Raw genomic sequence first — 27389 nt, 5'->3', positions numbered from 1 at the left:
CAACGTGTGTATCGTGACAGCACACGTGTGTGTAGCAGAAGGAATGCGTGCGGGTGAAAGTGTCACTTTCAATGCGGCATCTGTGTGTGTGTCTGTGGGCCCTGTGGATGTACAAATGCGGCCGGGCATGGTGCTGGCCACCCATGCACCCAAGTACTCTAACAGCACTCGCCCCAACAGTCTGTTGAGGTCTACACGGGCGATCTTTGTCTCCTTGTCCTCGTCAAGATCTTGTGATGTTTTGTCACCGTTAAGTCACTCGGTGTGGGGGTGGCTGGTGGCGGCTGTGGTGGTGGTGAGACGACCAATGCCGGTTCGGGCGGGGAGCTTCGCCGGCATCCCCCGCCTCTATAAAGGAGGAAGCGGCTCGCTCGCCTCGTATCAGCAGCGCCGCCTCTCTCCCTGCCGGTCACCACCACCACCGCTTCGCCGCAGGTAAAAGTTGCAGTGGAGTTGGGGGGTGAGGTGAGAGGGAGACAGAGAGAGAGAGAGAGACGGCGCCAGGTCGTTAACAGAGGGCCTCAGGTGACCGAACCTGCCCGCCGAGTTCGACTCCCGGCTACGGCGGAGCTGCGTGGTGCCGATGTCGTGAAGTTGACGTCCTCCAGGCTGGTGTCAGCCTCTCTCCGGCAAGGGCGATCCTCTTGCTCCGGCGGTCTTCACGAAATTGTCAGAGGTGGAGGAGGTGGAGAGGGAGTCGGGGGTCACGTTCGCCGATGAGACATCGTCAGTGTTGGGGGCCGCCACGCGTTTGAAACCATTGCTGGGTTTGACAGCAGCACGATGACGATGATGATGGGGGGCGACTTCGCTCTGCGTGGATTGTGTGGGACCGCACAAAAGTGCCATCAGGGCCCATAGGGCCTTGCAATGAACAACCCTGTTCGCTCGCTGTCTCTCTCTCTCTGTGCTCGATGCTGCCGTGGTTGCAACAGTTTACTGGACCTGGACGATCCAGCAGAGGTCAAAAGGTTCGATCTGCCGGCGCGGTAGTGGAAACAATGGGCAGGTGAAGTCTGTCCACCCAGCCGTGTATAATACTGGTAGGAACCACCTGGTTCCACCAGCCCACAGGGGATTATTGTGTCCGTCTGTCGTGCAGGGAGGGGCTGGTGGGGAGGGAGGGGCTGGGTGGGGAGGGTGGGGATGGGCTTGGTGGGGAGGATGGGGATGGGCTGGGTGGGGAGGGGTGGGACTGGGTGGGGAGGGGCTGGTCACCCCATGGTGCCCTTATAAAACTCAACGTTTAACCTACTCACGCCGGCTTGTGTCCGCCCTCACAGTCGGGCATATTTGCAGAATACACCACGCCGCCGTTGACCCTGGCCATTGACCGAGCAACCCAACGTTCCTACCAGCTCCCTCCGCAGGAATGTGTTAAACATGGTAGCGCGAATGGCTACGTACGGTGCAAAAGAAGCTCAGCATAATACACCGCGGTTGATTGGCACGTCGCGTGAGGTGGGGTAAAGTGTGACCACACACAGATATGGTTGAGTACATTGCAAACAACAGTGCTCTCGGATCGCACTATAAAATGTAAGGTCCACAAAATAAGTCGACTTAGTTTTAGACCGAGTCTATTTCTTGCAAGTATTTTGAAAAAGTATCAATGAATATTCCTTGTAAAAAAAAAATCGTTAAAATAAGGAGTACAAATTTTAAAATAAACTCCTTAAGAAATATTTTTTTTAACCAACGGTTTTATTTTATAGTGCACTAAAAAGTAAAAAAATAACTTTTTTTTCAGCCGTCACCAGCTGATAAGAATATTTTTGGACATTTGTAACTAAAAATAAAACCGTGGGGCGCTCATTTAATATCACTATTATCTTGATCGATGACCAAGAATAGCTAAATAAAGTTAACAACAAATGGTACTCAATAGCATAACAAAATACTATAACATTTCTAATAATATAGCGGGGTTATCTCTATTTGCTATTACTAATCTCATGATGGTGCAGTGGTACCTCGGCATACGTCGTTAATTCGTTCCAGAAGGTAGGACTTTTCCCGAAAATGACGTATACCAAACGAATTTTTCCCATAAGAAATAAAGGGAAAGGAAATAATCCTTTCCAGAGTATAAGAAATGATATTTTACATGGCATATTATACATTAATGGGGCTGTATCAAATAATTTAGACACTAATTACTAAAATAAATGCATAAATAAAAATAAATAAAAATAAAATTTAACATCACTTTACCTTGCTGAGAGAAGTTGCTAGCCTACGAGGATGGTGGTGAGGAAGGGGAGGAGGAGATGTTATTTTTTGGAAGGAGAGTCCCCTTCCATTAAAAGTTCAGGAAGCTGAAATTCTGGGGGTTTTTCTCTTTTTCTTTTCTGTCTTTTTTCTTGACATGGACCTGGTTAAGGCTCACCAGGTTTGAGTTTTACTATAAACCTGTCCATTGAAGTTTGTTTTTGCCTTCTTCTAAGAATGTTCCTGAAGTGTGACATTGTCTGGTCATTCCACACAATACTGTTCCGGCTTGTTAGAGCTTTTTGGGGGGTGGGGTTTACGCGAGTACTGTACGCGGTGACTCATCCCGACCCATACAAGTTCAAGCAAGCGCGTCGTATCCCAAGACATTTTTTTCTCGTCAAAACACGACGTATACCAAATTCGACGTATTCCAAAGTGGTCGTATACCGAGGTATGACTGTACTTAGTTGGTTGAGATGGCTTGATGTGTTTGTAGCACGTTTGCAATCATAAAAACTATTCCATGCTAAAATTTTAGTATTTAGGTTGTGAAGAGTTGGAACAAAGTATAATATGAAATGGTTAGTAGCGTTGCTTTTGTAAACTAAAGTCTCACAATAGGAAGGGAGTGGTATCTGATTTCACAATAAAAAGGTAAGGTCCTAGGCAATGTAGAATATGCGTGATATAGAATATCACGTATCAATAATAAAATGCCTAGTATAGAAATTATAATAGAAAGTTCACCATTGATCTGCAAATCTTGACGAGCAATTTTTACTTGTCAAAAGTGAACTTAACATAAGTCATAAGTATTTGAAGCAATTGAAACGCACATGTCGACTTGATTATGATAGGAACATTTAAAAATGCATAGAGAATAGCTAAAATAATTACAATTACAAAGACTTGAAAAATACCTTCAGAATAATTTGAAACAAATCTACGACGCTTTTATTATACTTTTGGATAACCAAAGATTAGATTGTATAATCTATATATAGTAATTACATGTACTGTACATGTCATTTATTTACTTGTCTTCCCTTCGACTAATATACTCTCACCAAGAATAGAAGTTTCCATAGGAAGGTGAGAAAAGAACAATGGGTTTAGGTATACTTTTGATCACTTTGCAGTCAACTGTTCTTAAAAAAGCAGTTCAACACGGATACGAGTAGAAAGAGCTAGTAATACGTAATTAGTAATTATACTCAAAACACTTGTAAATGTTCTACACTTCATGGAAAACTTAAATGGCATCATTATCATAATTTTCCCTTCTACTACTAATGATTTAAAATAATTTTTACAGACATTATATCACACAAATAAACTTTCATCAAACACATTTTTTTTAAAGCAACTCATGATGCATAACAATATTGAAGGAGCGCCCCACGGTTTTATTTTTTTAGTTACAAATGTCCAAAAATATTCTGATCAGCTGGTGACGGCTGAAAATATTTTCTTACTGTGGTTGTCCTACCTGATGACGATTGCTTGTGTTGCGATGGAAACGTCGTGATCTATTATTTTTCTACCTACGTGACTTTACCCAAAGAACCAAAGAGTATGGATTCCTGCAGTCAGGAAAGCTTCAAATCAAGATTGAACACCAAATACAGAATACATCAGACACATTCATAATACAAGCATTCACAACAAACATTCATAACATAATACGACAGACACATAACGCACACGTGTAGTGACTGACTCAAAGACACTAAGAGTAGGAGGCACTCTGTTTATTAACACGGCCTAACATTTAACACTTAGTGACTATGGTTCCCAGTCAGGACCGCTGGCAGACTGCCTGACTGACGATGCCGAGATGGTGAAGACAGAGACGATGGTGTAGACTCCAGCAGCATGACGGGGATCTCCCCACTCCACACGACAGCCCCGAGCTCCCCTCTCGGTGCCCCTCTTTTACTGTCAGCGTGGCCTGGCTCCGCCCCCGGCCACGCCCCCTTCTGGAACCTTCTAACGGGTTCTCGACGTACCCCTTCCGTAACCTTTCCCCCAGATCCCTCTCTGGTCTATCACGTGACCTGCTGTCAGTCAGGGCTGCTGTAAGCTGCAGATCCCCTTCCCTGCCAGCAACCAGCGCTATGCTGCTACATGACCGATTCTATGTCACTACACACATACTACTGGGTAGAGACATGTACACTGCTACACAGGGACAAACACAGCAACTGTAGCCTCTATCCGTTCCGCCACGCCTTACTCATTCACGATTACAGAACGGCGCTGCAATCTCGCTGATAAGTGGGTGGTATAATGCTCGTGGCACAGTCGATCGATAGCACCCTGCACTTTGAACCTGGCAGCATCAGTTGGTTTCCCAACCTCGGCTAAGATCAGGAATCACCGGTGTGTGAAAACTGAACAGGTCCTGGGAGGGAATCGGCCTCTGTGTTCGGGTGGGCCTGAATTTAATTTGTACTGAGGTGTCGTACAGGTATTGTTGTGTTGAACTTTAATCGATTGCATCGAGATCTCGTACTGTACAGGTATTGTGTTAAACTTTATTTCCAGTGGTGTTTTGGTAGACTGAGTGCTGACTGACAGAATGCGTGTGGGTTTGGTCTGCGGGGAAAGTAGCAGCCCTAGGCCATGCTGACTCCCCCCTTCATCCTGCACTGACCACGTGTGGTGAAGTATGGTCAAACAACCCACTCGGCAGACACGGTGAGCGTGGGGAGGTCTCCATCCAGCAGTGGATTGACGAAGGTGTTGTGATTTCACACAGATGCTGGTGGACAGCACAACAATGACGTGTGTGATGCAGTCAGACTAAACCCAGGGCACTTGTTGAAGGTGGACTGGGATTGAATGAATGAAATAACCGGGGTAATTTTGGGAGAAAAAAGCTGAATGCGATCATGACCATCACCTTACCAATGTGTCTGAAAAGTTAACATTTTCAATAGTTGCACATTATTACCCACGATGCCATGCGGACCAGAAACATGGACGCCAACAGAGAGGAACAACTTTAAAAGTGCACAAGGAAGCATGGGGGGAGAGGCGAGGTTACGCGTCATGGAATGAGACTGACTACCCTGACCTGGTGAAGGAAATTCCACATTCCCATGGTTGGGACAGGTCATTCCATAGGACGGACATTTTTAGTCGCTGAGGTCGTGGAAAGTTTCTTTTGTCATTCTGGTTGCTCTGTGCATCCTGTAACGTCCCCATTCCGCCTTAATGTGAACTGATGCCTACTTTATTGAGGGGTGATATTGGCAAGTAAAATTTATATTGGTTGATTTGAGAAACACCAATTGCGCAAAGAGAAAACGCATGGGTCGGGAGCAAAAGGAGAGTTAGAGACGTCGCTTTGACTGTTTTTCTTTCTCTTCATTCAAGATCTTTTGTTGAAGTGCGTGTGGTGACAAAGGCTGTTCGTACACCATTTGTGTGAGGCACTTTGAGGCCCATAAGGAAGCTGGTATCATATAAAAAGTGCCGTACACAAATCAACAAACTTGGTTTCCATTGTACATGACTATTGTTGTCCTGAGGCATTATTTTTTTGCTCGGAAGAAAATTAAAGCGAGAAAAGTGTGGTCGGAGAGATGAACGTGAACACCGCAACAGCAAAAAAACATTTGGCCTTTCAGAATAGTTTCGCAATAGGATAGTATAAGCAATTTGGAAGATTTGAATAGAACATTGCCGGAAGGTGTTATAAATGTAAGCAGGAAGTGTTGTTTAGCGACATTCGCACCCTATCCAGTCTTAGCCTCATCGACAGAGAGACATCACGATCCCAACTGCGAGTAGAGTGGTCTAAATACAGAGCCACGCAGCCACATCACGACCCACGAGAACGCTGCAATTGACGTCCTTCACCTCTCTCTGTTGCCGTCTCCTGCCTTGCAGCCAGTTCTGACTCTGAGACGGGAAGACGACGAAGATGAAGCTGCTGCTCGTCGCTCTGCTGGGGGTCGTGGCGGTGGTCTCTGCGGCCGTGGCCTCTCCTTTCCTCGACCCGGAGCTGTCGCCCGAGTGGGAGTCCTGGAAGAAGTTCCACGGCAAGACCTACGGCGAGGTCGGTCGCGACCACAACGCACGGCGCCGCCGGCGTGGCGCGGCCGTGCGCTCGGCACCGCACGAGCGTTGTAGAGCAGCTCATTGTTCACAGATGTCCACGTTGTAGAGCGTTGTAGAGGGGCTCCTTGTTCAGAGACGTCCACATTGTAGATTGTTGTAGAGCGGCTCCTTGTTCAGAGATGCCCACGGAGATGAGCACAGCCCCAGCGCATCGTTTGAGTGAGGAGATACAGCAGCGTTGCTACGAGTTTTACCCTGGGCTGTAGTCTGGGAATTGGCATTTGAATAGATTTCTACCGAGATCTGGTGATATTGCTTTGAACGGTATTACAGTATCAAGTTTATTTAGTTTAACTTTGTGTTCTCAAGAGACCAAGACAGTCGCATTTTCAAGAGTGACTTAGGGGCATTAGCCTGCCAGGAGGGGGCGATTATTGCTTTGTATAATCTTTATTGAGTCATTTGCAGTGCAACTTTATAACTTGGCAAACTTGGACCCTGACGCCGGTACACATTGGCCGACTCTTGCAAATGAAGCTGCTGGATTCAAACTGTGCAGCTATGCCAAACTGTGAAGCAGAAACTGGGCTACTGCGAGGCAATGTCACTTCCCCATACTGCACAGGATACCGCGCAGATTCGATATACTGATAAATATGTCCGGGTTTGATCTGCACCTCCGATCAACATGGTTGGCTACGCACGGTGCGAAACATACGTACATACATCTGCGGCAAACCTAAGATACGGTTTACACTTAATCCCAAATTCATCAGCACCCCTCTTACTCAGGGTGATGTGCGGCTCACGATGGAAACTTGTGAATAAGCGGGGTCTCTCTTGCATACCTGTCAACCCCATATCATTGCCTATCATATTACAGACCAAATTCAGACCTTATTGGTCACCCCGTGCCCTTATAAATCTCAACGTTTATCCTACAAAGTTCCATCGTCACAAGGGAGAAACACAAACAAATGGACAAAACATTGTTTTGCCTGCATTGAAATGACTGTACGCCATATGGACCTGAAAATTCAAATTCCCTGCACAAGAATACGGTGTAAACCGTAAGGGTTGACTGCTATGCTCTTTAGTGATTCACAGACACGAGTCCGCACTATATTACATCATGTGTATAACAAGCAGTGACCAAGTGTATACAGAGACCACGCTCATTCGCATTTGATCCCGACACAGTAAGCCAATTTCTGGTTTCCAGACGGGTTGGCAGGCTTCATCTCTGAAATTACAAAATCAATATATGTTACAAAGAAATATATACCGGATTTTACAATGTAGGCACACAGATTACCTAACCCGTTTGTCCCTTGTTTAATGGAACTCCAAGGACCTTATCGGGTGTGGTGATGAAGCGTATCACTTGCTGTACTTCAACATAAACATACAAAGCACGATGATGTCGAGATTATGTCAATCGTAAGGAAATCTTCCTTGGTGGAACACATTCCAGTCAAACCAGTTTCGTTGCAGTGGCAGCTTGTACAATTATTGATTTATAGTGAACTTTACATAACAGTTCAAGTAGACAAATGAACACACAGGCCAAGTGAGTACAGTGTTCGTGAAGGTACTATTTGTTCTTAGCGTTGTGCCCTTAAACAGGTTGGTGTAGATGATGGGTTTTAGCATGTGCTGGGAGTTGGCACCTGTGTCTTGGTTTTTCTAGGATCATCTTGTTGAGATAGCCATCCTGAAAAATCCATGCGCCTTCCCGGGATATAAAGTCCCAGCTTTTATCAGTCGCTTAACAATAATAAGAATCCACCACTTGTACTCGTGTGTTGTCTGGGTTATTTGCGCCTCAAGAGGTGGCAACTCTCGCAGGCACTGCAGCTGTGTGTGGGGCCCTGTTAACTCGGAAGCCACAGCAAGCCCCCCTTGCTGCTTGGGGTGGTGCCTCCTCCACTCCTGGCCCTGAGGCAGCGGAGGGAAATTGCGCATTCTGTTGTTGGTGTTCAGTCTCGCCACAGTCTGTCCACCGTTAAATTGTCACGGAGCTGTGTCAATTTCATTGACTCTTGAGAGATGATGGGCTGAGCCAACCACCCAAACCCAGGTTTGAACTCTTGACATTTTGTAATGCGAGTCCAGTGGTATAACCACAGTGCCGTCCGATTTTTCATCATATCAACAATCGTGAGTAGCATTATCCGCCATGATCGACCCATTGCTGAACGAGGGCCTCGTCGACATTTTTCGTGGCCCTGCGATGCCACAAGCCTTCTGGCTCCTGCACATAAACCGATGTCATCGCTTCATCTCCACGTTGTTCACCCTCTCAGACGCTTTCTTTCCTTTCCCTGCCATTTCGTCACCAGTCTTGTCCATCAGTCATCGTTCCAACTAGCGATGTGTCATATATGTTGAACTTCTTTTGCACCGTACGTGGTCAACCGCGCTTATCGGAGGTGCGCAAACCCACTTACTTTCCTGCACGGTCGGTGTGATGTCTCCAATATTCATTCGTTCTCCAATACCGAACTCCGAGGCCACTTAATACCTGAACACGGTGATGGTTGCTATTGCATTGCATCCCTTGACGCGTCGCTATGCCTGCTGTGCTGCAGGAGGAGGAGGGCTGGAGGAGGATGATTTGGGAGAAGAACCTCAAGAAGATCTCCATGCACAACCTGGAGCACTCCATGGGCAAGCACACCTGGCGCATGGGCATGAACCAATTCAGTGACATGGTAAGCCAGGACATCGCATATCTCCTCTACGCTTCCCTCCCACGAGATTAAAAACTACCGCATAGGACATCGGATGTGGCTCGTACAAGGTCGTACAGATTGTGTCAAAGTGCTGTGGGGAGATGGTGAACCAGACGTTTCCACCTTCCCTATGCCTTCTTCATATTCATGAGCAGTTTAAATGTACGGGACAACGGATTTGGCTAGTACAAGCTCGTGCAGATTTCATCACCTTGAGCAGATGGTGAGTCAGACGTCTGATTTTCTACACTCTGTTGAAAATCATGGGCAAGGGAAACACATTATGGCCATGGCAGACCACTCGGCTGCCACCACAGATATTCTGTGTTCATTTCCCGGCAGTCATATTTGTTCAAATCAGATTCCCAATTCATTGTGTCTCAGCCCAGCCACCAAAAAGACGTGAGAATTTTAGTTTTTTCACTGAATCTTACCAAGCCCAGCTCCGCTCCTGAGAGCTACAGTTTATAAACACGTCGGATGAAATACAGGCGGCAAGTTGAACTTGTAGACCAAGGTGTGTACTCAAGAGACCAGGATGAGTCACATTGGCGCGAGTGACTTTGGGGCAATTCGGCTGCCAGTAAGTTGCCGATGATCGCTGTGCAATTTGCGGCACCCTTCTCTGTAAGATGGTCCAAATAGATTCTGTTTCGTGACACGATGCCGATTGTGTGGAAACAAATTCTGGGGAAAAAAGACCAAAATAATTAAGCAAGAAAGTAGATTTTTATCAAAATATGAAGTATAAATTTTTTTCTATTTTGGTTATGATTCAAGATGCCAATGGCATTTAAGAATTCATACGTGTTTTATCTTGTTTGTACCATCTGTCACATTTTTTTAGTCTTGTTTCAATAGCCTAAAGCTATAATAGCATACGATTTGCATCTAATTTGCAGTCCTGCTAAATAATTGAATCTTACGACAATTGTTGACCCGCTCACACACTATGATAAATTCATTGAGTGGAAAAGTCAAATTAATCAGGAAATAAACGATTTGTTACACAGCTAATATTTATGTTAAACATTATTTATAAAATAGATAAGCAAACAACTACCTATAAATCACATTGCCGAGACACAAATAGTCAACGTGGTTGTTGATGATATTATAGCAATGGAGCCGTGTTCTTATCCTGTCACATCCCTGCTGAGCAAGTGGTGGCCACTCCACATTCCTGGCAAAACGAGGTGTGTCCATCCTTTTGACATTCACTTTTGACTTTTCACAGTGTGACACTCTCTGTTGTGACATATCTAGGCTGTTTAGATGAGGAATCGACTAACATATCTGGCCTCGCCTTGGGAATGTGGAACTTCCACAGCTGGCTCGGGGCAACAATTGGAGATATGAGCACTGGCCCATACTGAGATTCTGACCCTGACCCTAACCCTGATCTGAGCTTGGTGGTGCTGCGGTTGTAGCGCTTGACTCGCAATTGGAAAGTCGTGGGTTCAAATGATGGCCACTTTGTCTGAAGTTGACATTGATTGCCCTATAGAGAAAGACAATACAAATATCCCCTGTATAGGCTTAATAGACTGTTGGGGCAAAGTGCTGTTAGCGAGCACCTAATGAAGGCCGGAACGGTACACGAGGGGGTGGGTGGCCAACACCACGCCCGACCGCCTTTGTCTTCCCAGTGGCGATGTTTACACACCGCACCAAGTACTCGTTCGACCTAGGGGAGGCCCAGGACCAGTTCAGATAATCGCCACTGGTGTTGGCCGTGAGCAGGAATCGAACCCGGGTCGCCGGGCTTGTACCTCGGCACGCTAACCGCTACACCACCGCTAACACCAACAAGAAAGAAGACCACCTCTGAATGCTCCCCGGAGTAGAGAGTTATGCGACTAGGTTGATGAGCTTTATAGATGACTAAGTCGAGATTGTGTGGAGAGTGGTGGTGATGTTGTTAGCACACTGTCCACAGCTAACATCAGTGGTGAATAATATCCGGACCAGTCCTGCATTTATTCCACCCCTCAGCGCCCCCGCCAACCCATCACCTTCATCTTTTACTGACCAGCGTGGTGAAGTATGGTCAAACAACCGTCAGGACCCACATGGCATGGAGAGGCCTTCCCCCATTCGTGGATTGACAAAGGGCTGTAGTCACGTTGAAACCATGAAGCTGACGACACTCGATAACCCGGTTTTAACTACCGTCGTGGTAATCTATGTCCGCTCGCTGTGAACGCGCGTCTTGTTCAGACCGGGGAGGAGTTCCAGCAGGTGATGCTGGGCTTCAGGGGCTGGAACGGCACCAGCAAGGCCTCCCGCGGCGCCACGTTCATGGCGCCCGCCTTCTTTGAGGCCCCCGAGTCCGTCGACTGGAGGAAGCAGGGCTACGTCACCGACGTCAAGAACCAGGTACCGCCCAGTCGAAGTCACGATCAGGCGTTCATCGTCAGGACCAGTGTCTTACGATCATTATTTCTTCCAGGGAAACATTACACAGTTAACATCCTACCCCCACAATTGCGTCAGGGTCATATTCCTACGACCCCTGGAGTTTAACCGAGCTCCACTCTGCGAACCAAGCTAAGTGGGGGTTTTGCCTCCCCAGTTTCGCAGACAACACTTGTCGATGTGAGAAATCTTTGCCTTGATCCGTCTCCCCTCCACAGGGCGAATGTGGCTCTTGCTGGTCGTTCAGCACCACAGGCTCCCTCGAGGGGCAGCACAAGCGCAAGACTGGAGTGCTCGTGTCGCTGAGCGAGCAGAACCTGGTGGACTGCTCCTTGGACGAGGGCAATCACGGCTGCGATGGAGGACTCATGATCAACGCGTTCAACTACATCAAGAAGAACGGAGGCATCGACTCGGAGGAGTCGTACCCGTACAAGGGACAGGTGAGGGAGTTTGGGCCTTTGACCGCTGTCAGGGACAAATCTGTCGGTCTATTGTCTAGGAACCCCATCACTCATCTGGTCTCTATGTATGTTGAACTATTTTCGCACCGTACTTAGCCAACTGTGCCAATCGAAGGTGGATTGTTTAGGGAACCTCATCGGAGGCTGATCAGTCAGTCGGAATATGTATGAGGATCTTTATTTCGACTGGAGGAATCCCATGAGCTATGAATCCATTTTTTTCACAGATGTCCCCAGTAACCGTTACCCTCGCAAGCACCATCACATGCTCATCAGCACTTCAACATCATCAGCCATTAGATCAACAATCCACCTAACACCTGTGCAGTAGCTAATTACATTCTTACATTTTTCTGGTGCACATACTTCTTGACTGGCAAACCAATTAAACAATTCATGTTATTTGGTTCTTTCGGTAAAGTGACGTAGATAGAAAATTATAATAAAAATAAAGGGAATAAAAATAAAATAAAAAAATAACAAAAAAACACTAATAAAGACTGTAGCCTGGTTCTTAATCGGAGTGAGTGTACTGCCAGTCTATAATGTAGACTGTAGCCTGGTTCTTAACCTCGGTGAATGTACTGGCACACTCACCGAGGTTAAGAACCAGGCTACAGTCTACATTAGTGTTTTTTTGTTGTTTTTTATTTTATTTGTATTATTTGTATTCACTTTATTTTTTTTATCCACATGAATTGACCGAATGAACCAAAGAATACGAATTCCTGCTGTCACAAAAGTTTTAAGTTACAATTAAAGAATTAATATGGCAATCGACAGTAATTACTCATAATTCACTACAAAAATCAACAATTAACTTTAAAGTTAGCAATTCAATTAATTAACAATTAAACCATTAATTGCTAATTCATGCATTCATACCTTAGTAATAAACTGACTAATTTAATCAACAATAAAGCATAAAGGCAGTTTCTGCACAGGCCTTGGAATGGCGGCTCGTGATTGGCTATGGGGCGTGAGTCAATCCCCCCTCCCCATGGCCGCGTTCTGGATTGACCAATGAGAGGCCGCGCCTCGGCGAGACCCTGCCCCTCAGTGGGGCGATATCTCATTACTCTCCTGGGGGAGCGATTATATATAATTGATTCTATAAAATGTATTTTATAAAACAGAAGCCATTTAAAAGGAAAAAACAACAACATAATTTGTTAAAGTTTGCAAAACTTTTCAACAGTTTTTTTACTTGTTTTTATTTATAATGAAACATTTTATGACGAGGATTTTCTTTGTTGGAGTGCAATCCCCCATACAGATGGGGCGTCTTTTATTCTATTGTCACGAGACTCCATCAGAGACCGGTCTTGTCAGGTTGCCGTCTAAAGACTCTGTACCATACACCTCAAGGCTTACAATGGCAACGCTGACGGTTCTAGGTTTGAAGCTTTCGTGACTGCAAGGATTCATATTCTTAGATTTTTTCGGTAAAGTCACGTAGGTAAAAAATTAAAATTAATGAAAGTAAAAAAAAAATCACGACATTTCGGAGGCAACACAAGCTTCCGTCTTCAGGTGGAACCGTCACAGCACGATTGCTGTATCAAGTTAATGAGAAATTCCAATACAGCAAGCGTGCTGTGACGGTTCCACCTGAAGACGGAAGCTTGTGCTGCCTCCGAAACGTCGTGAGTTATTTATTTATTTTTACTTTCATTAATTTTTATATTTTAAAAAACCTAAGAATAAGAAAACGCTGACGGTGTTTGTAATACGCGGTGTATGCGTCGCACAGGTCGAAACGTGCAAGTACGACCCCAAGAACAAGGCCGCGGAGGTCACCGGCTACGTGGAAATTCCCGAAGGGGACGAAGAGGCCCTCAAGAACGCCGTGGCCTCCGTGGGCCCAGTGTCGGTCGCCATCGACGCCAGCCTCCCGTCGTTCCAGTCCTACGGCTCAGGTGGGCGCTTCGTTGAGGCGCCGCGCGTCGCTTCTCACGTCACCCAGGTCGGGCTTTTGGTGGGCCAAAGTTTTACGCGAGGACCTGAGCCGTGCCTTAAAACGTGTGCCGAGCCAGGCTTAGTTGTTGCCCCCACGTTGGGAGGTAAGTCAGATTTTTCCTGGGTAAGTAAACGGCACTGCTGTGAACGTGACGGCCTAGGGAGGAGGCCTGTAAATCCGAAAGGAATTCCTGAAAGGTAGGTTAGGAGTTTGGGATGTTTCAGTGGAAGAGGTTGGTAAGTCAGGTAGAGAGGCCGGTAAGTCAGGTAGAGAGGCCTTGGTGTGAATGGTTAATAGGCTTGGAGGTTTAAAGAGGTCAGGCAGCACAGAGATTGTGAAACCTGTGATGTTGGTCAAGGGGGCCCTTTATTTATTTATTTATTTGGTTTTATGCCCGAGCAGCAAAATCTCACTTAGTCTGAAGGGTTCTGCTTTTAAGATGTTTTTTTTTTCAAATGCCTTACTGAATGTATATCTCCTCAGAAAATCTCAACCAGTTTTGGGATCCCCTTCACCAACCTGTGCTGACCAGTGTTGACAAAGTTTGGTCAAACTACCCCCTTGACCAGCGCGTAGAGTCGGGGGGGGGCGGGGGAGGGCTTCATCCAGCAGTGGATTGGAAAAGGGCCATACATACAATGGGGAAAAATTCGACGAAAACATGTTGGAAAAACATCCCATGTTGAACCGCGAAAGTCCTAGTGAAAATGTGATATGTGGAAATGTACTGACGGTTATTCTGCTATTGTCTCCTACTTACGGTTCGTATAGAGCAAACGTGAGAGATCCATTTGTAAGTTTTTGTGTGTTTTGTTTATTTTCCTTCCCCGCACCTCCGATTACCATGGTTAGCTACGTACGGTGCGAAGAAAGTTCAGCTACGTACAAGTGGTTCAGCAATTCCATTGCCTTGTCTGAGAGGTGGTGATTTGCCAATACATCGCATTAGTGCCGCCATTATGATTGAGGTGTGGTGTTTCCCCCTGTGACCTGCAGGCATCTACAAGGACGCAATGTGCAGCCAACACATTGACCACGCCGTGCTGGTCGTGGGCTATGGTGTGGATGAGACCGGGCAGAAATTCTGGCTCGTCAAGAACAGGTGCGTTGTTACCAGATTATTATTCCAACCAGACAACAACCGCACGATCTCATGTAAAAACATATTATTTACTCCCGCATACAGGGACTCCTCTACATACGAACCAGTTAGATTACAGAGGTCTGTTCGTAAGTTGATTTGTTCATAAGTCCAACTTTACTCCTGTCGATTCCAAACACGTTGTACGGCATGTACACTAAACACGGGAAATGGCTTTACAAGTTGTATAATCTCCTGTAGATGTAGATACCACTGGTTCTTCACGTTCTGCAGATGTAGATGCCACCGCCACCATCTATTGCGTGGCGGTTGAACTTGTGACTCTTGATCTGAACAGGCAACTGGACGTACGGAGGTTTTTTTCTTCTTGGTTCTTTTGGTAAAGTCACGTAGAAGGGAAATAATAAAATAATAAAAATAAAACATAATAAAATAATTCTCACGACGTTTTGGCCACAACGCAAGCAGCCGTCCTCAGGTAAAGAACAGGTCTGTCGGAAAGACAGCGTCTGAATTCTTCACCTGTGGACGGCTGCTTGCGTTGTGGCCGAAACGTCGTGAGACTTATTTTATTGTTTTATTTTTATTATTTTCTTATTTCCCTTCTACGTGACTTTACCGAAAGAACAAAGAAGATGAAATCCCTGCAGTCACGAAAGCTTTAAATCGAAAGTACGGAGGTTTGTTCGTATTACTGAAAATTCGAATGTTCATAAGTAGGAGGAGTCCCTGTGTACATTTTCACTTGTCCTTCTAGAGGGCCCCCCCCCACATGGGTGGGGGCAGTGAGCCCAATCTCCTCCCCCCTTCAACGCGAGTCGCTTGGTTTATAGTCCGCAGTGCTAACCACTGTGCCACCGAATATATTAGAGATGAAAAAAACACAAACGGGCTTGTGACGCTGCTCATCTCGGTTGATGGCTCAAGAGCCAGTGGTGTACATTCCACATTCCTATGGCAGGTTCAAGTATATATGGCATTCACAATTGATTTGTAACAAATTTGTATGCATGTTGAATTTCTTTCGCGCCGTACGCGGCCAACCGTGCTAATCGGAGGTGTGGTAATTTGGTGTTCGTCTTCATAACAATGCCGATTATTTACCCAGGGATAGCCTTGCCGAGTCTCAAAACTATTTTAGCAGGGTTCTACAACGTAATGTTCGGCCATTACCATTCATGAGCGTTTGGCTTCATGTGGGAGAACCAGAGAACCCGGAGAAAACCCACACGTGGAAGGAGGTAGTACTCAACACCGACATCTCCTCGCCACCGTGATACTGAAGTCTCCAAAATCTGGCAAGCTCAGGGGGGTCACCTATCCAAATACTAACCAGGCACAATCCTGCTTAGGTGGCTGGGCATGTGTGGTGCTGGCCACGCCTACACTGAACACATGCACGGAAGTGGCCTTAATAGATGCTTGCTGAATTGTGAATATTGAGCCGTCTATAGGCTCTGTGATTATATATGTTGACCTATAGATGTGTGTGTGTGTAGTGCGGCAGCGCAGTAGTTAGCGCACTGCACTAAGGTCATGGCTAACATCATTGGTGAATATCTGAACTAGTTCTTGGGCTTTCCCTAGGCCGATTTATCCTTAAGTGAGTACCTGGTCAGGTGTGCAAACATTAGCACTGGGGAGAAAAAGGTGGCTGGGCCTTGTTATGCCCATACCATCACAGTGTGTGTCATACCTGCCCAAATAGTTGCTCGCCAACAGCACTATCTGCACCATCTGTATGACTCAATGGGAATATCTGTGTCCTGTGGGTGTGTGTCTCTCTGTGTACAGCTGGGGAGTCACCTGGGGAGAGCAGGGATACGTGCGCATGGCTCGTGATGACGACAACCTGTGTGGCATCGCCTCTATGAGTAGCTACCCACTGGTGTAATAATCATCTGGTCTGCCTGCCTCCTAACTAAAGACAAATATAATGGCACACAATTTCCCATTGGTGCACCATCAACTGCATCTGAACATCACCAGCAGGCCGTTGTGCACATATCCATCAATGTAAAAATTAAAGACACAAGCCTCAGCAGTGCAATTGTGGCCATGCCACCCAAACTATGGACCACACAGTGAACCAGTGTAATCTGCGCTCCTTCGACGGAGGAGGAACAACACAACTACACGAACTATCTCCTTGAAGCCCTCTCGTGGCCAGTAGACCTCAACACTGGCATCTGGCTCCTGAACATATATTTTCCATGCGCAAGGATATAACAGAATTGTCCATTTAAGTCAAAGTCACATTCAGGCACTTCGGTCCTCAAATTAGCAATCGTTGGTGCTCATCACTATTAGAGATCGTGTGAGGTTTTTTTAAATATCATGTGTGGGTGTGAACCTGCACAAGATCCTCTCCTAACCACTTTCCACTTTGTGTCAGACTAACCCCCCCACCACCATCTCCCTATCCCTTCACTCCCTCGCCCAGACAATGGCGAGACACAAGCGAGTGTGTACCAAGTAGGGTGCGGTGCCAAGTTGGCACAGTAGGGGGCACAGGTGGTGGTGCATCTGACGGTCATCTCAGTCAGCCAACCCATGGCACCTGCTGGGTCTGTCCCGTGACCTCCTGTCGGCAGCGAGCCTTCGACACTTCACGTGGCCAGCAAAGCGCACGTGGCCTGGCACAGGCGCCGTGGTGACGTCACCGTCACTTGGTGGCGAATTGCGGCTGTGGTAATTCTTGCCAGCGAGAGGCGATGAAACCCGTCTTCTCAGTCGTGCTCTGTCTGCATGTTTTGGGTCGGGGGGACGGGGGGGGCTACCGTTGGGGGCCAGAGAAGAGTGTCACCCCGAGTGCTGCCCAGTCTCTTCACTGCCAGAGCTCGCAGAAGGCTCGTCACATGCACGCACGCACTTGGACCGATTGCCGACGTTAAGACTTGAGATTGGAATGTGACAAAAAGCAAACTAACAACCTTTACATAAACGACAATTGAGCCACAGCAAAGTTTTTTTTTGGGTTCGATCGCCGTAAATCTAAATGCATCGTTAAAGCCGCCACCACCCGACACGGCTAATTAGTAAGGTTTGTTACGTAAACAAAACGTGGCAATTGGTTACGAGTTCAGCACACCGGTGTATTGGAGAGTAAATCCACAACATTTATGATTCGAGTACGACGTTTCGCCGGTGATTACAACCAGCTTCATCAAGTGATAGCCATAATTGTGAAGAAGTGCTCCTGTTTCAGTCCTTGGTTGAACATTTACATTCACGATACACTTTAACAGGCCACAAATTCAGTCCATGACTCAAAAGGGAATGCTTCTATCTGAGCCCTGTTGGCCCCCCCGTCAATGTTATCAATTGGTGGCCGGTGCACGGCAGGTCTCACGGCTCAGTGGGGTCGTGTGTAGGGCTCGCACAGCCGGTCAGCGCTGCCCACAGGGGGGGTTGGCCCACTGCCCGGCACTGCGCAGAGCCTCGCATTGCACAAACCTCAGATCTTCACCCCTATATAGACAGCTACCCTAGGGGGTGACCAAATCCCAATGCAGGTGGTGCAGGCAGCCTGCCACAGGCCGGTCCTTTTAGCTACCACTTCGGGGATGAGCGGGAAAGCCTCGGTCTTGCTGTTGGCAGCTTCCTGCCAGCCACGGTGGCTGCGTCTGCCTGTGGTGCAGCAGCGAATCAAGTAAAGCTGTGGTCACTGTATTAGCAAGCCTCTCCAGCCGTCCTCTTAACAGCCTCAAGAAATACCTCGGCACTTGGCAGTACTCAAAGCAGCCACATGAGCGGCTGCTCAAATGGCCTCCAGTAGCTGCTCCAAGCTAACCTAGTCACTGCTCCATAACCGCGTTTTTACACCAGCTTGCAGAGTACTCCTGATCCTACGCAAGTTCTCAACACCAGGAGTTCCGCGGTGGTGAGATGTTAACTCCCTCGCCTGATCTGCAAAAGGCCGTGCGTTCGATTCCGACCATGCCGCCTGCTGTATATTTGCAGTTTGCATGTTCTCCCCGTGATAATGTGGATTTTTCTCCGGGTCCGATTTTTTCCCTCCGCATTTAGAATCGACATGCGTTCAAGGTATTCAGCTGCTATACATTTCAACATGATAAGCAACTTCGTCGAGTTATCATTTGTGGCGAAGTTGCTTCTGAAAAAGAACTACACAGCTCAGTGGGCATTTCCCGCTGAAATAAAAAAAACTGTTTAGTTTCTAAAGTTTCAGTTTATCTACCTCCTATCATGTTTTTGTTTTATTCAAGCCATTCTTACCAGCTCATCGACTCCCATTTCCTCCTCCACCACCACTAACTCCGTTCCCTCCTTTTCTCCCTGGCAAGACTCACGGTTTCTCCCCAGGCCCCACTCTGGCTTCTGTCGCTCCTCTTCGTTCCAGGCGGTCACCGGTCCATCTGTTTGGGCTGCTTATTTCTTCCTTTACAATTTGTACGCGAATCCAGCGTTTTGGGGTGAACCACCGTCGGAATTGATCAAGCTTCGCTTCTGATTTAAGTAAATTTTCATTAGTCTCAAAATTATTGGCTGCTTTTATAAATAAAATAAAAACACGTTGCATCCGTTTTATAGGTTAGCGATGTTTTAAAACTGAGAAATGAATGTTAAGCATGCTTGAATTACAGGTGCAATTTTATTAAACAGATATTTTTAACAATTCTTTATACGCATGTGTTTTAATAAAGGGATCTTTGTAAACTCTACACTATCGTTTATTCTTAATAAACAATTGTAAAATTGAATGAGTCCGTGCGTTTTATATGGATGGAGTGTGGCGCTGTGGTGTGTGGACGATGCCCGATGACCCCCCCCCCCGCCCCTACACCCGAATTGCATTCCCAGTTGGTCGAGGGCAAATCTCAGCGGCATATTGCATTTGAAGCTGTCCTGGGCTTCCCCAAGACAGCTTCCCCAGGTTAAGAACCACTGGTCGAACCTGGGGTGCACGCAAATTTGTTCACGCTTGAGAACCAATGGGATGCAAGGCTGCAGTAAAGTTAGATTTGAAGTTCTAGATTTGAAGCTTTCGTGACTGCAAGGATTCATACTCTTAGTTCTTTCGGTAAAGTCACGTAGGTAAAAAAATGAAATAAAAATTTATACAAATAAAACAATAAAAATCACAACGTTTCGAGGGCAACACAAGTCTCCGTCATCAGGTGGGACCGTCACAGCCAGATTAGCTGCATCAAGTGAGGGAGGGATTCAAGATGTAAGCTCTAAAGTACCAGTTAAGGGGGGAGGGAGGGGCTTATCAGAATGTGGTAGCCAATGAATGGAACGTATCGGGAGGGGGGGGGCTAACAGAGGGACGGGGTACTCGTGGTCGTGGTCAACGATGTGTTTGTGCGCAAGTCACTGTGGATGTACATAATAGAATAGGAACGAAAATGCCTATGTTTATACCAGTGTTGGCTGACAAAGAGAGTACTGTTAAACGTTAGGGATGTAAACACTCGGTAAAGTAAAATAGTGCCTGTCAGATAAGATCGTCCAAAATGTGTAATTAAATATTTTTTGCATGGTTGATAACATCTTTCCAATGATTACTAAGTTTGTACCCATCATCACGGTTGAAATTATGTCTGTGTTTGTATATCTAAATGGCTCCGTGTACAAACCTTTGATGGTAGCCAGAGGGTTTGCAGAGCACCTTAGTCTCGGAGAAAACAATCTCCTGAGAAGCCACCGCGTTGTAGCAATGATCGGCAACGGCGGAAGACTCAATTTTGCCGTGTTTCAAATCTGACTTGTGCTCGAGGACACGATCAGAGACATGACGTTTCGTTTCCCCAATGTAAGTCACCACAGCTGCAACTCAGTTTATAGACTCCAGGGTATTGCAAGTCAGAGATGACATCCTTCACAGATGGAATTAGATCACGGATGTTATGTACTGTACTGAATCGGACTTGGATCTTATGTTTGTTTAGAATTTTGGAGATCTTTTTGGTCACGCCTGCTATGTATGGTAACGTGACAGTTTTGATCAGAGTTTCAAGTGGCTGTTTCTGTATGGTGGGAGAAACAGCTTGGCGGATGGTGCGTTCAGAGTATCCGTTCATCCTGAGGGCCCGATGTACATGTCTCAATTCACTGGCCAGGTGGTGTTGGTCAGAAATGCCATGAGCTCTGTGGTATAGCGTTTGTCGGGTGCCAGGATGTAGAGTGGAGGTTGTCTGGTGGAAGGATGTTGAGTGGAGTTTGTCTGGTGCCAGGATGTAGAGTGGAGTTTGTCTGGTGCCAGGATGTAGAGTGGAGTTTGTCTGGTGCCCGGATGTAGAGTGGAGTTTGTCTGGTGCCAGGATATTGAATGGAGTTTGTCTGGTGCCAGGATGTTGAGTGGAGTTTGTCTGGTGCCAGGATGTTGAGTGGAGTTTGTCTGGTGCCAGAATGTTGAGTGGAGTTTGTCTGGTGCCAGGATGTAGAGTGGAGTTTGTCTGGTGCCAGGATGTTGAGTGGAGTTTGTCTGGTGCCAGGATGTAGTGTGCAGTTTGTCTGGTGCCAGGATGTAGTGTGGAGTTTGTCTGGTGCCAGGATGTAGAGTGGAGTTTTTCTGGTGCCAGGATGTAGAGTGGAGTTTGTCTGGTGCCAGGATGTAGGGTGGAGTTTGTCTAGTGCCAGGATGTAGAGTGGAGTTTGTCTGGTGCCAGGATGTAGAGTGGAGTTTGTCTGGTGCCAGGATGTAGAGTGGAGTTTGTCTGGTGCCAGGATGTAGAGTGGAGTTTGTCTGGTGCCAGGATGTATAGTGGAGTTTGTCTGGTGCCAGGATGTAGAGTGGAGTTTATCTGGTGCCAGGATGTACAGTGGAGTTTGTAAGGTGCCAGGATGTTGAGTGGAGTTTGTCTGGTGCCAGGATGTAGAGTGGAGTTTGTCTGGTGCCAGGATGTAGAGTGGAGTTTGTCTGGTGCCAGGATGTAGAGTGGAGTTTGTCTGGTGCCAGGATGTATAGTGGAGTTTGTCTGGTGCCAGGATGTAGAGTGGAGTTTGTCTGGTGCCAGGATGTATAGTGGAGTTTGTCTGGTGCCAGGATGTTGAGTGGAGTTTATCTGGTGCCAGGATGTACAGTGGAGTTTGTAAGGTGCCAGGATGTTGAGTGGAGTTTGTCTGGTGCCAGGATGTTGAGTGGAGTTTGTCTGGTGCCAGGATGTACATTGGAGTTTGTCTGGTGCCAGGATGTAGAGTGTAGAGTGGAGACCTGGTCTTCACCTGAGGACGGCTGCTTGCGTTGTGGCCGAAACGTCGTGAGAATTATTGTATTATATTTTATTTTTATTATTTTATTATTTCCATTCTACGTGAATTTACCGAAAGAACCAAGAATATGCTTTATTCATATAAAATACTCTCAAATCGGGCGTTTAGGCTGTCGATGACACCGTCCTCCATAACCTCCTCGTCCCAGTCGTCTTGGTCAATGGCGATCTCATCAACAACCTGATCAAGTTCGTCATTGCCATCATCCTTGGACGGACGACAGGCAATAAGATCCTGCGCCGCTCCAGCCCAGTTAGACGGAACCTTCAGGCAGCCGGCCGTGATCCATGAGCGCAAGCACATGGACTTTATGAAGAGCGTCGTTGACAGCGACTGGCGAAGGCATGTGAACTCCCGCCCGGCTCCGCTATTCGCACGTTCACAGGGAGTTGACGTCGCCGGCGCTCCCAAGTAGTCGCAGGCCATCTTGTAGTGGGCGGGGAGCAGCTCTTTGCGGAGAAAACACCACTGCATTACGTCAATGAAGGCGCTGGCGGTCGTGACGTCCATGCTCAGAAAACGATCGACTTCATCGCCGTCGTCTATGGAGTTGCCGACGTTGCTGAACAGGGTGCTGAACAGCGACCGCTCCTCCATATGGGCAGCAACTGCCGTCGGCAAGATCGTGAGCACGTCGGAGTAGCGATGCTGCAGGACAGAGCGGATCATGGCCTTCAGTGTAGCCAGCTCGTCTTGGTCTGTCGTTTTCGGCAGCTGTGGATTCAAGTAGGATGCCACAATGGCGGGTTCCTGAACCAGTAGGTGGTGGTACCGCACCAGTCCGGCCTTCATCCCCGTTGCAGTCAAGGGCTCATTGATCGCTCTAAGGGCGGCTTCACCGTGATCGCAATGACGAACGAGGTGCTCCATCGTCACCGGCACGAGATCCAATGTTGAATTGTGGTCCGCCGACAACGAGGCCATGACCTGGCGTGGCATTCGCAGGAATGCTGTCACGCCCTCGATGTTTGCCCACTGCAGTTCAGATAAAGCACCGACACCGATCACATCCTGGAAGCGCGCCATAATAATGTCCAATGGGACACGCTTCTTGATGGCGTCGTCGCCCATGTCAAACGTCGAATGCCACCTGGTCGGCGAGTCCTGGTGCTTGCTGGCGAGCTTGGCGATCTCGGCCTCGCGGTGGTACGACTGCCGGACGACCTTGCTGCACCTGATATTGACGAGCGCCTTGCGCAGTTCGGCATTTGTTGACTGGATCAGTTTTAGAACTTGGACGACACCGATCTGGACGGAATGATCCGCACATCGAATATGGTGGCAAGCCCGCAACTGCTCATATCTGGCGTCCACGTTGACCAGGGCGAACAACGTCTTGACAGCACTGTTCGCATCGGAGCCATTGTCGCTGGTGACAGCTAGCAGCTTGGTCGAGATATTGTGCCCGAGGCTTTGGAGGTGCTCAAACAAAGCGGCCCCAATGCGCTTGCCGACACCCCTTCCGGACTGCACATCGAGGATTGTCAGCAGCATGGATTTTGACGCACCAGATTTGCTGTCGATCCAGTGCACCGTGACCATCCAAAATCCCTTCAGGTTGCGGTTCGACCAGGTTGGAGAAGAACGCCCCGACGATGGGCAGCATGATGGCGTGATGCTCGACAATCCTGCGAATGATGGTGCGGGTCGATGGGCCCTCGTATCTCTGCGTCAATGTGTTGACCAAGGTCTTGAACTTGTCGCTGCCGGCGGCTCGCAAAGAGATTGCACCTTGGATAACAAAATCCACCACCGCGTTCTCAAACTTTACCAGGAGGCGATCCGGGATTGCTGGCCGGCTCAGCATTTGCTGTATTAGGCGGCTCGCCGACGCCGACGTCCCGACCTCGCTGCCTGGGGCGAGCACGTTGTGTTTCTTGAGGTGGGCTTTCCACCCCGACGCGTTCGTGTGGGTGGAAAACCACTTGCGGCAGTGCACGCACTGCCGCTTCCCTTGCTGTGCATGCAGATCACCCTCCATCCAATCGTGTGTGTGCTCCCACGGGAACGCATACCGCTGCCTCTTTCGATTGCTGTTCGCAGCAACCCCAAAAAAGCCGTTGCTGGCATCCTCGTCCTCTAGTACCTCGACCTCAAGAATGTGGACCGTCTCCATGTGCTCCGCCATCACTTTAAAATGGAGGCCACGGACTGCGTCACTGCGCCACGGAACTTTTAGCGGTAAACAAGGTACTGTATTTACCGGGTAATTATTCGCCCTACCCTTACCCTACCGGGTAATTCTTCTGAGCTACCTTTACCCTACTCTTTACCTTACCCCTTGGCATGTCGAAACCTTTACCCTTTACCTTTACCCTTTTACCCGGTAATAAAGGTAATTTACCTTACCTTGCCGAGGCCTACACGAGTACCCCGTCCCTCTGTTAGCCCCCCCCCCCCTCCCGATACGTTCCATTCATTGGCTACCACATTCTGATAAGCCCCTCCCCTCCCTCCCCCCTTAACTGGTACTTAAGAGCTTACATCTTGAATCCCTCCCTCACTTGATGCAGCAAATCTGGCTGTGACGGTCCCACCTAATGACGGAGACTTGTGTTGCCTCCGAAACGTCGTGATTTTTATTGTTTTATTTTTATAAATTTTTATTTCATTTTTTTACCTACGTGACTTTACCGAAAGAACTAAGAGTATTAGATTTGAAGCTTTCGTGACAGAAAGGATTCATACTCTTAGATTTTTTCGGTAAAGTCACGTGGGTAAAAAATAAAAATAAAATATAGATACTAATTTTATTTCTATTATTATCTATATTATTTTTATTATTTATTTTTTACCGACGTGACTTTACCGAAAAAACCTAAGAGTATGCAGTAAAGTTCTAAGAACCACTTGCCCGAGACGGGCTCCGCCTGAATTGCGTATAAACTATAAGCTACGGCACTGCTAAACAGTGGTGCTGGCCACACCACCCATTCGTGTCCTATGCCAGCCTTGCCTTGTTCATAGGCTCTCGCTAACACCACGCTCTCGCACGACACTTGCCACGTCCTATTAAATGCACTTTTTTTTGCAGATAAGGGGCCGTCCATAAATGACGTCACGCGATTTTGGACGATTTTTTACCCCCCCCCTCTCGTCACACGGCGTCATAATAAGTCAGACCCCCCCTCAAATATGACATCACAAAGCTCTGCCCCCCCACCCCCCCAAAAAATAAAACATGCTTCAAATCGCTTTAAACTATTGTCATTGTAGTGCGTTTTTAATGTGGCGCTGCACTCTGATGTAGGAGAAAACATTAAAAAGTCTATTAATTAAGTAGAACGTGTTGTCTATATTTATTTAAAGTTGCTCATTTTGATGTGACGTCACATTTCTCACCCCCCCCCCCCTCGTCACACATCGTCACAAATGTCTGACCCCCCCCCACCCAGGTGCGTGACGTCATTCATGGACGGCCCCTAAGAGGAGTCATGAGCTCAATTGATTCTGTTACCGAACATTTATCGTCGGACAGAAGTGACCTGAAAGTGGTCTCCCACGAGTGCCTTTGTCTGCATCGGGTCTCGCCACACCGTGTCGGTCGCAGGGGTTATTTGACCATACTTCACCATTCTAGAATTGAAGCTTTCGTGACTGCAAGGATTCATATTCTTAGGTTTTTTCGGTAAAGTCACGTAGGTAAAAATGTTAAATTAAAATTAATAAAAGTAAAAAATAAAAAATAAAATAAAAATCACGACGTTTCGGAGGCAACACAAGCTTCCGTCTTCAGGTGGAACCGTCACAGCATGATAGCTGTATCAAGTGAGAGAAATTCCAAGAAAACAGTCCTTGTGTATATACTGGTTGAGGGTGGGAGGAGCCAAGGTAGGCCCTAAATATTATTTTTTGTGAGGTTCGGTGCGGCTGAAGCATAATATTCAGGGCCTACCTTGGCTCCTCCCACCCTCAACCAGTATATATACAAGGACTGTTTTCTTGGAATTTCTCTCACTTGATACAGCTATCGTGCTGTGACGGTTCCACCTGAAGACGGAAGCTTGTGTTGCCTCCGAAACGTCGTGATTTTTATTTTACTTTTATTAATTTTAATTAAAAAATTTCACCTACGTGACTTTACCGAAAAAACCCAAGAACATACTTCACCACTCCAGTAATTGCAGGGTTGGCGAAGACGAGGTAGAGCACGGCACGTGCCGCGTTTGCTGCACTCCCCTCTGCTGCCCACCTGTAGGTCTAGGCCAGGGGTTGGCGTCTCTTCACTGATTCGTGACGTCGTCTGTGTAGTGGAGCGGTTAGTGGCCGTCCATAAACGACGTCACGCACCTGGGGGGGGGGGGCGGGGTCAGACATTTGTGACGATGTGTGACGAGGAGGGGGGGGGGGTTGAAAAATGTGACGTCGCATCAAAATGCACGACTTTAAATAAATATAGACAACACGTTCTACTTAATTAAATTGACTTTTAAATAAATGTTTTCTCCTACAACATCAGAGTGCAGCGCCACATTAAATACGCACTACAATGACAATAGTTTAAAGCGATTTGAAGCATGTTTTATTTTTTTGGGGGGGGGGGGGGCAGAGCTTTGTGACGTCATATTTGAGGGGGGGTCTGACTTTTTGTGGATTGACAAAAGTGATGGTGCACATTTTCACCGTCACATTTAAACACTTGGACGGTGGAGGTGGCCAGGGGATGGCACCACAAAGCAACTGAACCAGTGGCGGCTCCTGCAAAATCTCTCAGGGGGGGCAAATGTCTGGATGATTGATAAGGATAAGGTCCACCCATGCAATGGATAAATTAACAGCTTAAGCATGTAAAGACAACTTCACTTCTTTAATATTAATGAAAAATAAAGTGACTCTTACAATACATCTTGTTTGTTTCTATACTCACTATTAAAACAAACCACTCAAGTTTATTTTATTAAAGATTCCACTAGGTGGCGACAAATTATATTGTTGGATGAAACGTGCTTACGTATGATGACGTAAGCACGTATGATGACGTAAGCACGTTAAGGCGAGCCCTCCCGGAAGCCATAGAGAATGCATTGCAGCGCCCCCGTTAGAAAAAAAACATCTTTGAATGTAAGTCTATGGGACCACTCGGGGCGATTCTCAGCTGGAGGGAAATCGCCCAAAAAGAGGCGGTACTCCACAGAACGTAGCATGACGCTGATTGGACTATATCCAGAGGCACAGTGACGGCTAGCGTG

The 27389-nt window shown here is 47.1% G+C and overlaps 1 protein-coding gene across 1 annotated transcript; it reads left to right on the top strand.

Annotated features, from left to right (window-relative positions):
• Positions 1-303: 303 nt before the first annotated feature.
• On the top strand, positions 304-19618 carry LOC144945928 (procathepsin L-like). The gene is made up of 8 exons (XM_078874581.1): positions 304-435; positions 6112-6280; positions 8874-8996; positions 11238-11396; positions 11654-11878; positions 13653-13818; positions 14856-14961; positions 16756-19618. The coding sequence occupies exons 2-8, from the start codon at positions 6146-6148 to the stop codon at positions 16853-16855; spliced, it is 1014 nt and encodes a 337-aa protein (XP_078730707.1). The 5' UTR covers positions 304-435; positions 6112-6145; the 3' UTR covers positions 16856-19618.
• Positions 19619-27389: the final 7771 nt, after the last annotated feature.

The sequence above is a fragment of the Lampetra fluviatilis genome, chromosome 39, assembly GCF_964198595.1.
Source record: "Lampetra fluviatilis chromosome 39, kcLamFluv1.1, whole genome shotgun sequence".
NCBI lineage: Eukaryota > Metazoa > Chordata > Hyperoartia > Petromyzontiformes > Petromyzontidae > Lampetra > Lampetra fluviatilis.
Note: the sequence above shows the minus strand (reverse complement) of the source record. Positions and strands in the feature narration are given on the sequence as shown.

Coding starts and splice junctions, on each gene's coding strand:
- LOC144945928 (XM_078874581.1), top strand. CDS start 6,146: ATGAAGCTGCTGCTCGTCGCTCTGCTGGGGGTCGTGGCGGTGGTCTCT. Junction 6,281..8,873: donor ACGGCAAGACCTACGGCGAG/GTCGGTCGCGAC, acceptor GCTGTGCTGCAG/GAGGAGGAGGGCTGGAGGAG. Junction 14,962..16,755: donor TTCTGGCTCGTCAAGAACAG/GTGCGTTGTTAC, acceptor CTCTGTGTACAG/CTGGGGAGTCACCTGGGGAG.